Source organism: Micropterus dolomieu, linkage group LG19 (genome assembly GCF_021292245.1).
Source record: "Micropterus dolomieu isolate WLL.071019.BEF.003 ecotype Adirondacks linkage group LG19, ASM2129224v1, whole genome shotgun sequence".
NCBI classification, from domain to species: Eukaryota; Metazoa; Chordata; class Actinopteri; order Centrarchiformes; family Centrarchidae; genus Micropterus; species Micropterus dolomieu.
Genome location: NC_060168.1, coordinates 14,595,903 through 14,609,431, shown reverse-complemented (window position 1 = coordinate 14,609,431; position 13,529 = coordinate 14,595,903). Strand labels below are relative to the sequence as shown.

Below are 13,529 nucleotides of genomic sequence, written 5' to 3'. Positions count from 1 at the left end.
TACGTAAATAACAAGAAATTGCAATGTGGAAATAAGAAATTCAAACACCCTTATTTTTTTTAATATAATTATCCAAATGTTTGGGGTTTTTTTAATGTGTTTGTGTAGTACATATTAAAAAATAAATATCAGTCTATTCAGATTTTCGTTTTGTCTAGTAAATATCAATATTGGTATTGCTCTCAAAAGTCCAATGGGCTACCGGTTCGACTTGAACAGAAATAATGTATTATATTATTAAAGTAATTTAACCTTACATTTCTTTATTTTATGCTGGGTTGGTTGTCTACCTGCGCTCAAACACTGCAGATAAACTAAAACGCAGTGTGGTCTCTAACCCAGTCCTGTCACTGGGGGTCGCTGCTCCCACACACTGGCTCCCGGACTCCGCAGTGCTGCCCGTCTACGAGGAGTGCGTTTGATTGTTGCAGGGCTCAATGGCGGACAGAGCAGGTTAGTCGCGTTAGCACCGAGGACAATAACATCTGACTGTGTGAATTCCAGGCGTGACTTTGTCCGCCGCCGCGTGCCCTGCGGGTGCAACGGTTGAAACGGACTCTCTCGTGCATTAACGTTAATTACAAAGTCGCTGCAGCTATTTTGTGCTCGTCTTTTGGCATTCTTGAGTTCCCATCCCGAGCGGAGAAGTTAACGTTACACTGTTCATGGTGGCTCTCTGAAGACAGCTAGCTTGCGAGCAAACCATGGGTGACTCTCTCGAACTGATTGGGAAGCGTCTGCTTCTGCTCCTCGACGACCGCAGGTCCGCGAATGGATCCGAGCCGGAGCAGGCTGCCTGGGCCCGGGACTGGCTTCGGGGGACGGTGCGGGCAGTGAGCGTCATCGGCCTCGCCGCCCCGGAGGTTAGCGGAGAGGCGACGACAACAACAACCCCTGCTGCAGGACTGACGGTCAGTGTTTACATACGAGTGATGCCATACCGCCTTGCTAATGCCCACCAGTTATATAAAATGTGTGCTAGCTCACTAGCTAGCTAGCATTACCTAACTGAACCAGTTTTAACCGTTAGTGTTGGGACGTTTGTTGGCAGTTAGCTCATTATAAATTGGCAAGCTACAAGTCGCAGGCAGTGAGGCGAAGCTAAACTCGAGGCCGGGGATTTTCTGGCCTTTGCTTTGTTCATTTTTTTAGCTTTTTTAAGGATGACAGTAAGCTCCACCAACATCACTTGCAAGGCACAGATAAGTTTAAAGTTTAATGATCGTGATATTCTAAGAAGTCACTGGCAAGCAGCAGTGAATATCTGCTAGCTTGTCAGTTTACATCGGTAGCTGACGTTAGTCTAGTTAAAGGCCTTACAAGTTCATGTCGGGGTGAACCAGTTATTTCTTCTACTTCACTGTGTGCTAACGTTAAATGTTCAGACTAACGAGCACTTTTATAAACCTAATAAACTCTTGAATTGATTAAATTAATCTTACCAGGCATATATTACAGAGACGTTTGAGTGAAATTTGTAAAAAAAAAAAAAAAAAAAATGGGGTGGTGCTGGGTGACCTACATAAAAGGATAAGGTTATGCTTCATCGTTCAAATGAAGAAAAAAAGTAAACAGTTGTGAACTTTTTTTAAAATTAACATTAAATTGGTTTGTACAGTACTTTAAACGGATTATAAGAGCTCAAATGTACAAAACTGTGATTTATCAGTTCCTAGGTAAATAAATCGCCTGGATAAAAGTAGGGTTTGGTGATGGTCAAAAATGTTATCATGATAAAACATGTCATATCCTTTGATATCGAAAATTGAGAAAAAGATCAAATATTTTTTCAACAAATATGCATGAATAGAATTAAATAAAATCTATTTTCAGTCCCTTTTCCTCAACCAAATAATTGTAATTATAGAAAAAAAAAAGTGCTAATTTGTTTGATTCAAATGACAAACATTTATTTATCACATTCAAACATTTATTGAACATCTGTTATATTGTTGTTAAGGAAAATTATATTGCGATAATTATCATTATTGTTTTATTGCCTAGCCCTAGATGGAAGTGTACACTTTGGCAATTGTACGATTATTAAATAAAGTGTATATTTTTCAATGTAAATAATCAGTGATGGTCGTTTTAAGGCTGTTGCAGAAGTTTTTATTATTTGTTAATTAATTAGAAATTTATAGACTAAAACAAAGCTATTAATCAAATTAGTAACCTCTTTCTGTTAAGTAAGAAGGCAGGTTTTATCTTTTGAAGAATAATGTAAGGTGTGCAATCATCAAAATGGATATTTACTGGAAAATGAGATCAGTGATAAACATTTTGAAGCTGAGGCTTAACTATTTTTTTTCCCTGTGAAAGAACTTATTCTTCTGCCCCGCCATTATTTTGCTTTATGCCTAATTACAATTATCAGATTCCCACCACCCCACTTACATGTGGACTGATCTCAACTAGTCTGCAAATGCAGATGTTCTGATATTCATACATAAAAAACACATAAAAAATGTCTGAATTGGTTCAAACTAGAGGAAAAATGGACTCTGACTGTGAAAGGCAAAAAAAGAAAGCTTCAGCATTTTTTGCAGTTTAGAGCTTTGCCAGCTCACACTGTTTAACGTCTGGCATTTATTACATGTGAACAAAAACAAGAATTATTTTACAGCTGAGTATGGTGTGTATATATGTAAATGAAGTAAATTATTCTTTCTACCCAAAGTCCTGCTCCAGATGTGAACAGAGTTGAACAGACGCAGATGGTGGCACAGACGTTTCCACTGTGGCGAAAATGTTTGATTAAAAATTTGCAGTTATCTGAAGATTTATTATTCTTCCTCGTGAATATACAGAATTCCTGGTAAGTTTAAAATCAGTCTGTCTCAGCTGTTGTCACAAGTGTCACTTCAGGTGAGGAACCCATCTATTGGGTGCTTTTCCCAAATCACAGATTACAGAACAAAAATGCTTCAAACAAGACATAAATTCACTGCAGGCGATATATGAACACACCTTGCTAAAGGGCTGGAGCAGCACCTTGGATCGAAAGAGAACACAGACAAAAAAATCAATTTATGCTCCAGGGAAAATACCACTGTTCCATCTCTGCACCACTCAGTTTCCCTGTCTGGGAGCCAAAGATTTAGTTGTGGTTGGTTATTTTTAGGTTCACAATTTGTACAGTGGAATATTGTGCAAGAAAATATCACAAGACCCTAGCTTTAAGGCTAAGTAACTACATTATGGTACTTTAAGTCCTTCAGGTGTCACTGCGGAAATTTCAGTGTCAGTTAATTTCTGCATGGCTGTATAAGCATTAATTTTTGTAATTGTTTAATAGGCAACCTCTGAATCACCTGTCCGTAGCATAACCCCGATTTTGCTGTGAAGTTTATGCACAGTTCTGTACCTTTTTTGTATTTATATTTTTACATATTATAAATAAATTGACGGGCTGCTAGGGGTGGGAATCACCAGAGGCCCCACGATACTATATTATCACGATATTTATGTTGCGAATCGATTTTATTGCGATTTTAAATATAATGAGATATATTGCAATTTATTACCTTTTTCCAACTTCCAATTAGGTCCCTAAAATCAAACTTTGTCAACATCAGTTTATCTAAAAAGATAACATTTCTCTGTTTGTTCATATCACTTTTTCAGTCCTCTGTATGGTCCTGTTAAGTTTTCTAGTGGACTAAAAAAAGCAATAGATTTTATTATTCTAGTACCAAAAAGTTAAAACTCCCATCTGTAATTTATTTAATAAAATATCGATACTTGGCGTCCGTGTATCAATACAGTATTGCCCTGGCAAATATCACAATACTATGCTGTATCGATTTTTTTGTGGGTACACGAGACCCTCAGAAAGAGGTGAAATCACAGGAGTAACGTTAGCACCAGCTGGTAGAGGAGCTTTGCCCGGATGATGGTCAGTTCAAGTCTTATTTTAGGATGAGTTGGGGACAGTTTGACAAAGTTGAAAGTGCGCTAACGTTACCTCAACACAAACCATAAACTATACTACTACTGTAACTAACCAACTATACTATAATATATATTATATATATAATTAATGAAAACAAGTTTTTTACCGCACTGATTTGCCTCCAGGCCTGCTGTTTTCTGTTCCAATCATGGTAACGGTTGGTAAAATCATATAGCTCCGGGTATCCAAAATCGGCAACGACTATTCTGTCCTCCATGATTGTTATTTCCAAGCAACAATGAACCACCAGCACAGAAGACCCACCTGTCAGATCATCCGATTAGACAATGGGGAATAAAATGACAGTGGGTGCTTTTTCTGTTCTGAGTTTGAGTTTTTCAACTCAAGGTGTTCAGAACGCTCAGGCAAAAATGTGAGCCCCAAAAAACTTACTGCCTATAAAACAACTGGAAAAAGACGCCTCTCGCTGCATAAATGGCGCTCTGTCTGATAAGGGCCTAATAATTCTGTACCACTTGACTGTCACACTTGAAAACACCTTTTCGGTGTTCTGTTGTTGGTCTCTTTAGTTGTCTAGACATCCACAGAAAGTGCAAGGATATCTAGTGGAGTTGAACAGGGATTTGCTTTTGATTCATTGTTGAACATTGACCCTGAATTTTAATGACCATTTATTGGCTAACTATTACACCTTCAAGTTTCCCTGGGAAATGTGAATGGTTGTGTGTGAAAGAAAATGGAAATCTCATAAGACTAACTCTTTAATAACTATACACAGTGATTGTCTGTGTGATTTGTTTGGAACAGGGACAGGAATTTTTAAATGACAAGTCATTTAAAGTTAGCTGACATTAAAAACACTGGTCGCTTAAAGGGGCACCTTGATTTGTCATTACTTGAAGAGTCGATGCCAATTGAAAAAGTAATACACATCTCTTCATTTACCTATAGTGTTATCAAGCCAAGCAAATGTTTTGGGTTTTGTTTACGTGTTAAGATTACAGTTTCCAAAAGAAGGAATTGTGGTGCATAGAGCTTTGAAAAAAGACATAAATAAAAACAACAGAAATGTGTCTTTATACAAATTATGACCCTGTTAGTGTTGATAATCCAAGGACAGTTTTCATTGTATTCTACTTAAGTAGTCCCTATGAAAACTATTCACATTGAAGGCTGTGGATTATACGGGGTACTCGGAACCCTTCTTGTGGAAAGTGATGTTGCTGTTAATTTCTTTTAGTGTAAACTCACCACTACAAACAAAAATCTTTTCATCGCCATTGTATTTGGGACGACGCAGAAAACACAAGAGATGAATATCTCAAAACCTTAATAGATAAAATCAGAACTTATCTGTATGGCTAGATGCCAAGAGGTAAGTGAGAAAGTGCCCTGTTTTGTAATTTGAGTTAACCAACCTTTTAGAAAGTGCTTCTCAAATGAGTGTAGACTCCAAAGTTGAGAGAATCCTCTCGCACAGCACGATGTTGGAGCACATCAATACCTGAAGATTAAGCAGTTTGCTTGATATTATCTGTGCGAACAGTGCCTGCAGAGCTTTCTCTGACGCTTGTCTCCTTTAGCAAGTAACCGCAATGAAATAAATGGCAACTAAACCTATGTTTCAGCTTCAATTTAATTTCTTTTTCTTTTTCTTTCCAAGCAGATGGGTACTTGGCTAGCCAGTTGCATAAATAGTGTTAATCAATAACATTCCATGAACATAATAATTCCCACCCTGATTGACAGATAACAGCCCTGTCTGTTTCTCACAGCTTGCTTTGTTAAATAAAACAGCTGCGGTCAAAAGCTTAGCTGTGTCTGTGATGTTTTACTTCACTCAAGACAACAAAATAATAAACATCCACTATCAACTTTACAACCATGACAAATAAGAGGTGTCTTGGGTGATAAAAGTCAATGGTACAAATCTCATACAGTCAAGTTCCAAAATTAACTTGTTGGTCTACTGGCTAATGGCTCGTAAACTGAAAAGAATTAACAACCAAAACAATTTTTAACCTGCCATAAAACTGCATAAGACTTGTATAGTAATACAGTGTTACCTTTTGTAAAGACAGGGTTGCTTGGGGAGCAATGTTATCATTTTGAACATTTCATGGTTCTAGATTCACAAAAGATTTGGTGCTTTTCTTTTTAATAATTTCCATGTTGTGGTAATTATGTTGAGGTTGGGGAAAACAAGTATTATGAAGGTGTCACTGGGTAATTGCGATGGCATTCCTGACTAGAGAAGTACCAGCACATTGCCGCAATCACAGAAAAGAGCATGCTTTGAGGGGTATTTAAGTTCTTTTAGTCAGCTGTGACGTGGCTATTTAAGCATAATAGTTACTGAAACTGTTATGTTTGCTGTCACAGAAGAGAAATTAATAGTCTCTGTTCATGCAGTGTTACTACAGCGTCCTCCTGCATTCTTAATTGCAGAGTTGTCTGCAACATACCTCGGAGACATTACCAGCGGAAACACTGAGCTAGCTAGGTAACCGTATTGACAGAGACAGAGAGGGTCAAAGAATTGCAATATAGTTGTTGACGGTCAGGCGTTACAAGCTGCCACTGAGTTGATACTAAACAAAATGTGGTCAGCCAACTTATGTGTCTTGATGATGAGTTTGTAGTGAAGTTGGTCTATTTCATCAACCCACCAGTGGTGGCTGACCTCATTTGTTTTATCCACCAGTGTAGTTTTTTTAACTTGCATAGGGCGAATGGCAAGCGCTATGGACCCTGCACACACTGCATGAGAAGAGGAAGTTCAGCAGTTTGTGACTGTGTAGTCATTTTTCAATTGGATCATCCATTATGATTCAGTGCATACCTGTTTTATTCAGTTATTTTGGTACTGAAAAGAGGATGCATAGGTAAAACAACAATCGAAAAACAAGCAATCTACCAGGAATGTGTGTGACTGGCCAACACAGCATCCTGCTGGATGATTGTAGCGTTGTGATACAGCAAAAGGTCAGCCAGGTTAAGCCAGACACCCCTACGTGTTTTGCCAGAGCCCCCTGCAATGGCACAGACGAACTGGCTCTATGCAGATGATTGAGAGAGCTGCATTTTTTTCCATACAGGATTACTGTCGACTTGAACGCACCCTAACCCCCAAACTGCTTTAGTGGCTGACAGATAAGTTTGTCGTTGTTCTTGGATTCCCGCAGGTCTGATAGTGTATCCATCAGTGTGTGAAGCTGGAAGTTGATTCGAAAGGGCAGTCATGCTCACTGAATCTACCCTGGGTAAATAAAGGTTGATTAAAAAAAAGTAACCACCTGCTGAGACCTTTGTAACTAACACTGACTAATTACAATCCAATTATCACTAAGTAGAGGTTCCCTGGTGTGTGCAGATTATGGACTTAATTCAAATTTTCCAAATTGAAAACACATTTTGGAACTAACTAGAATATAAGCACAAAGCGGGTTACTGTTGTAACACATACAGGTCGTGGTCATGTACAGGATATGACCATTTTCAAAAATCTGGATTCGGATGTGTGTAATATCAAAGAAAACTACAGCAGTTTATATATTAAAGCCCCCTCCAGCCAGTTTTAACTGCCGTTTTTGGTGAACGTTCTTTCTCAAATAGAGAATGGGGGTGTGGTTAATAGTCGGACATAATACATTACCATGACAACCAAAAACTGACCGGCTGGAGTGTTCACTAACGATATGCTGTCACTACACTGTAAAGTTTAGTAACGTTACACTTTACTGTCTGGCAGGAGTAGCTATTACTTACCCATGATAGAAACTAATGAGCTAATCAGCTGTTATCAATCATACAGTCAGTGGTCCTGTCACGCACTGCACATGATAACTCCCACTACGTATTATGGTGCGCTTACTTTACCACGGGGGTGTGGTGGGTGCCTCCGCCGATGCACTGGTAAAACAGTTGTCAGTAAAATGCATGTTGCAGACTGTATATAAGATGGTGGCAGGTGAAAGTGCGAAGCGTTTTCTGTCATCTCTCCTCCAACACCGCACACGCAAATGCCATAATAAAAATGAACAGCACACTAAACGAAGAGGAGGAAAATAAAAAATAAAATGAAGACCCTCTGTTAGCTAACTTTCTGCCATAACTATGCTAGCTTACTCCACCTGGCTAACTACAACTTGGTTAACTTAGCTTAACTAAACTAGAAAGAGCACAAAATTAAGTTATTTTCTCAAAAAATATTTGGCGAACCATGTGGGTAATCAACATTGTAAGGAAATATGAAATATCATAGAAATGTCAAAATACACTGGTGGGGGGGTAAGTAAATACAGTGGAAACCGCTTATAGTGATCACGGCTATAGTGATCAACTGCTTATATGGATCAAACCGCTTAGGACAGAAACATTCCTATACACACGGTGTTTAAATAATTAACTTATATTAATCATATAGTCTAACTTATTTGGATGAGGTTTGTAAGACCGTCCTGCTGCTCTCCCAACATTCACTCTGTGTGAACCTCTACTATACTGACATCGCAGTGTGGCTCAGTGGGTTATTTTGCCCTCCTGTTCCCGTTCTGGTTGTGTTTTGCGACTTTTACAGTGGTTAATTTTCCAGTATGTTACGTGAGTGGAGTGTAATGCTTTCATCGTGACCATTCAGACATGCCTTGGAGAATGAAAGGGCCAGGTTTAAAAAAAAAAAAAAAAAAAACAGTAAATAGCTAACTGTTGGTTTGTTTGCTTATATATTTATGTACAAAAATGTACATGGTAATCTGCATGAGAAATAGAAATAAAGAAAAAGAAAATAAGAGTAAGAGAGAGTAATTTTTTTCCAGGTTTCGTTGTGTACCTATAACCGCCATAGCAGGTAAAATTTGCCCGCTAAAAAATAGCAGTGATTTTGTGATTATTTCTGCTACATGTTGCTCCAACAAACCTTTGGAAACATTTAGCACCTTGAATGTGCACTTCCTATAAATACCATCCCCACATTTCAGGCATTTACAGTATGTTTATTGTATTTTATTCATTGTCTTCACCGTGCAGATTGATCGCTTGCGCTGCGCGTCTGTAAAGGGCACGTTAACACGCAGTGGCTCTTTTGATGTCATCTACTCGCCGCTGTTATAGCCTAGTTATATTCTAAACACAGCTTGAATTTAAATGCAGCATACAATTTACAAAAACGACTGACTGTTGTAGTGTTTTATAGGCGGTAATAATAATAGCCTCATAATGTCGGCAAGTTCTTACTGTTCTGCTTGTTCTTTCAGACTCCATCGGGCATCCAGAGAGTAACAGATAGCTACAAAAGTTTGAAAGTCCAAATAAAAGTAGACTATTTATTCGAAAGAAACAATTATTATCAATTCCTAAATTTGTAGTAGATTTTTACCCTACGGAAAAATGTATAATGATCACTTTTACTAAAAAATACATAGCACTGGAAAAGTTATAGCTGGTCAAAAAGCACACCAGATTTTACACATGAAGGGACCTCGGAACACACCTCTATCACAGCGAAAAACTAGGCTACTGCAGCATTAGTTTTGATGATCATATAGCCTACACAAAAGCTATAAGCAGCAGCTTTTATGCATGTTTACTTCATGCAAGTGGATCGCTGTCAGATAATGACCCGTCACATGCACAATCAATCATAGTGGAAAAGGCGTTGCCAATAGAAAAATAGAATGTTTATCTAAACACGGGAAATGAACAGCACTAAAATGACTGTACTCTCTATAGGGGTGAATTTTAGGTTTAGGTCTAAATGCCCATTTTTTAAATCTGGCTTTATCTTGACATTTTTTAACAATAGGGGATGCTATATAACACACTTTATGGAAAAGTCAAAGGCTGGGGGACTTGAATATTATATTGAAACAAAGATACATACAGTCAAAAAAAAACAGTGGGTAAATTTGACCCGTTGGCGGTGTTAAATGTAAATGTTTTCTGGTTTCTCCTCTATGACACTAAGCTGAATATCTTTGGGTTGTGGACAAAACAAGACATTTGGGGGCGTCACTTTGGGAAACACTGACATTTTCTGACATTTTATAGACCAAATCTAATCGATTAATTGAGAAAATAATCTACTATGCAAATAATCGTTAGTTGCAGCCCTAATAATAATCAACCGCTTATGGTTTTAATTGACCCTGACATTTGTGATCATAGTAAGCGGTTTCCAATGTATCATTTTATATTCTTTAAATCAGCAACAATGGACTCTTTTGTTTGATGCCATCACCTGAATGTTCCTATTTTAAAGCCGTTTAAAGCAAATTAATCGTTAACTTTAAATTGCTAGAAAACTAATGATTGACAGGCACTCCTCCTGTGATCCTGCCAGAGCGACTGCTATGCTAGCTCTAGGCAACATGAAGTGTTTTGACACCTCTCTGAAGTCTGAGTTGCATTAAATGTGCACAAGACAACGTTGTGTATGATCATATACGCACAAACCTGCTCTAGATGTAGGCAGATTCTGTCATACTGTTGAAAATATTCTCATACTAATCCTACTTGGTTTATTAAAATGAAAATACTATAAAAGAAAAATTTTCATGCTAAGTATTATCAAGGTTATGAAATACTCTTTCTGGAGGGGTTGCTTGGTTACAGGCGTTGCTTTAGGAAAGTGTCTAATCAGCTCTTGGCCACTAAAGAGCCTCTGTGTTGCAGTCTGCACTGGCAGAGAGTAGCTTGTCAGTATAATTCTCTCCTTTTTTGGAAAATGTTTTGTTACCTAGAAAATGTTAACTTGCACATATTTCCACCTTGTAATGCATATTTAATCTGACTTGCTCTAGTTGCTTGAACTTGAAAAAGTTAGTCAGCTCCCAAGGCAGAGGTCTAATGAGTAAGTGTAGTCTTTAATCACGTAACGTTTCTTGTGTTTATGTTCTGGTTCTCTCTGTTTTTCCGACTGCAGGTATTTGTGGAGTTTGAGAATGCTTTGCAGCGGTGTTCTTGGGTGCAGGTGTATGACGAGGGGGTGAAAGCTGTGTTGGTGGAAGACTCCATTGTTTGGGCCAATCGGAGCGACGGTACTGGGGCTACTGGAGCCTCAGCCACAGGCTGGCCCGCTCTGGTGAGTGTTCAGATGGGGGTCGGATCAGGCCTTGAAACGATATAGGCTACCTGTTGAAATGAGGAAAAGGCATCAGCGCAAGGCCAACCACAGCAGCCAAACTGGCTTAAACATATAGCATGTTTGTATTCAATTACTTCAGGTTTTAGTTTGAATATTTCCTCTCAAGATGGACTTTAACCATTCAAACAAATTTTAAGTAACAAAATCCTAACTGTAATGCAATACAGGAAAAAACTTTTTACTTCCCTGACCCTGAAGCCTTTGCTGCTGGGCCAAGTAGAGGGCCACTTTACACCCCCTGTGAAAAATTTAGATTTTGTGTGGGTATCATAAGCAGAAACACAGGAATCAGACATAACTCACTTAATAAATGACGTCAAGACATCAAAACTTTCAGTGATAGCCTAGGTGGCTTAAATTGCATTTTAAAAAAATCCAGCTATATGCATTCTTATGGGATGTGAAATGATCATTCTTTTCTTTTGCCCCTTTGCTGTTGCATCAAATGCAATTATCAAGAACAATTCCGTAAGCTCAAAGGATTGTATGTTGTTCTGATTTCCGCAGGTTTTCCGCTCCCTGGTGGACAGAGTGGGTTTAGGATCGTTGGTTCCTGTCGAGTATTTTGCAAACAAAAATTTTGAGTTCCTGCCTGATAACAAAACTGTCCAGAGGTTTGAGGTGTGTACGTTTGTTTGTTTCAGTGTTCTTTAATCATTTAGTGGTGTTAACTGCTTAAATTAATAGTTCATAAACAGTTAGTTCCCAGACAGAAAACTAATGTTTTTAATTTTATAATGTACTAATTATTTGGCTTATTTATCAAAAATCACCAAGAACATTTCGGGTTTAACTTTTCGGGTTTGATTTTCTTGATATTTTCTTTTTCATATGATTGTAAATTGAGTCCCGCTGTCTCTGTTTTTGAGTATTTATCGGACAGAATCAGACAAAATATCTGCAGCTACAGTTAGTTTGAGTGCTGGTGGTCTTTTCAGTAATATTCTAGAGTGACAGTTCACATGTGTTTTTGTCTGTGCCACTATCACTATCTCAGGACAGTGTTGTGTTCTTGTGCAGGTTGATAAAGACACGAGACACCCTTTGCTGTTGGAGCAGCCCTCCCTGCAGGCTGCCATCTCCAGCTGGCGCACTGATTTTGAACTGCAAGAGATCTTCAGGAAGGGTAAGACTCAACCTTCACCGTGTTTTTATGTTGTGTGTGGAGGGAGTAAAGGTTTTGTCTTAACAGTGTTTACATTTTTTTATTTCATTTTGGGCACCAGCTCAAATTAGCTACTTTGGAATTACTGTTTGTTTGAAATGCAAAAACCAGCCATTTGTCATGAAATGTAGTTACAGGATGATGTTAAGCAGTGAAAACATGGTTCTGATGGACTAACAACAGTGATTGTCATTGTGTTTCTGAAAATGTGGTTGATGAAATATGGACATCCTGATCAATCAGTGGTCATATAATGCTGCAGTGGCAACATACTAGATTGAGAAACCAGCCTGTGTTCTTATTTACTCAAATCTGTCTGAATGTGACTCCTACTTTTCTCCCTGTTCCTGTCCTCAGGCTCATACACTATTCAAGGACGCAGGGTTCGCGTGTACCAGCCAGAGTTTGAGGAGTGCTGGGCCTTAGGACTTGTCTCACAGCACGACCCTATTTCACACATTATGGAGATTACCTTAGATAAGGTAAATAATGCTTATGTGTCAAGTGAAATTGTGGTGGAAATTGATAGATTAGATATTTAAAACAACAATCAAAACAACAGGAAATTCTTTTTGGCACTATGGAAGATTGCAGAAACAAATAAGATTTAGATGGATTTAGAAGACCTATGTCCCTTTCAGACCAGATAAATTACAGTGAGGAAAATAAGTATTTGAACACCCTGCTATTTTGCAAGTTCTCCCACTTAGAAATCATGGAGGGGTCTGAAATTGACATCGTAGGTGCATGTCCACTGTGAGAGACATAAGCTTAAAAATAAAATCCAGAAATCACAATGTATGATTTTTTAACTATTTATTTGTATGATACAGCTACAAATAAGTATTTGAACACCTGAGAAAATCAGTGTTAATATTTGGTACAGTAGCCTTTGTTTGCAATTACAGAGGTCAAACGTTTCCTGTAGTTTTTCACCAGGTTTGCACACACTGCAGGAGGGATTTTGGCCCACTCCTCCACACAGATCTTCTCTAGATCAGTCAGGTTTCTGGGCTGTCGCTGAGAAACAGAGTTTGAGCTCCCTCCAAAGATTCTTTATTGGGTTTAGGTCTGGAGACTGGCTAGGCCACGCCAGAACCTTGATATGCTTCTTACAGAGCCACCCCTTGGTTATCCTGGCTGTGTGCTTCGGGTCATTGTCATGTTGGAAGACCCAGCCTCGACCCATCTTCAGTGCTCTAACTGAGGGAAGGAGGTTGTTCCCCCAAATCTCGCAATACATGGCCCCGGTCATCCTCTCCTTAATACAGTGCAGTCGCCCTGTCCCATGTGCAGAAAAACAC

At 38.6% G+C, this 13,529-nt stretch overlaps 1 protein-coding gene across 3 annotated transcripts in view; it reads left to right on the top strand.

The window, feature by feature from the left end:
• The first annotated feature begins 379 nt into the window (after nt 1-379).
• Nucleotides 380-13,529, top strand: part of kdm3b (lysine (K)-specific demethylase 3B) — a 27,236-nt gene continuing 14,086 nt past the window's right edge. For 2 of the 3 annotated variants that reach the window (XM_046030114.1, XM_046030113.1), the window contains exons 1-5: nt 381-911; nt 10,839-10,997; nt 11,568-11,681; nt 12,081-12,186; nt 12,583-12,707. In XM_046030114.1, the coding sequence (XP_045886070.1) occupies nt 705-911; nt 10,839-10,997; nt 11,568-11,681; nt 12,081-12,186; nt 12,583-12,707 (711 nt within the window). In that variant the 5' untranslated portion in view covers nt 381-704. Of the gene's footprint in view, nt 912-10,838; nt 10,998-11,567; nt 11,682-12,080; nt 12,187-12,582; nt 12,708-13,529 lie in introns of all 3 variants that reach the window. The other variant, XM_046030115.1, reaches the window with a different exon arrangement.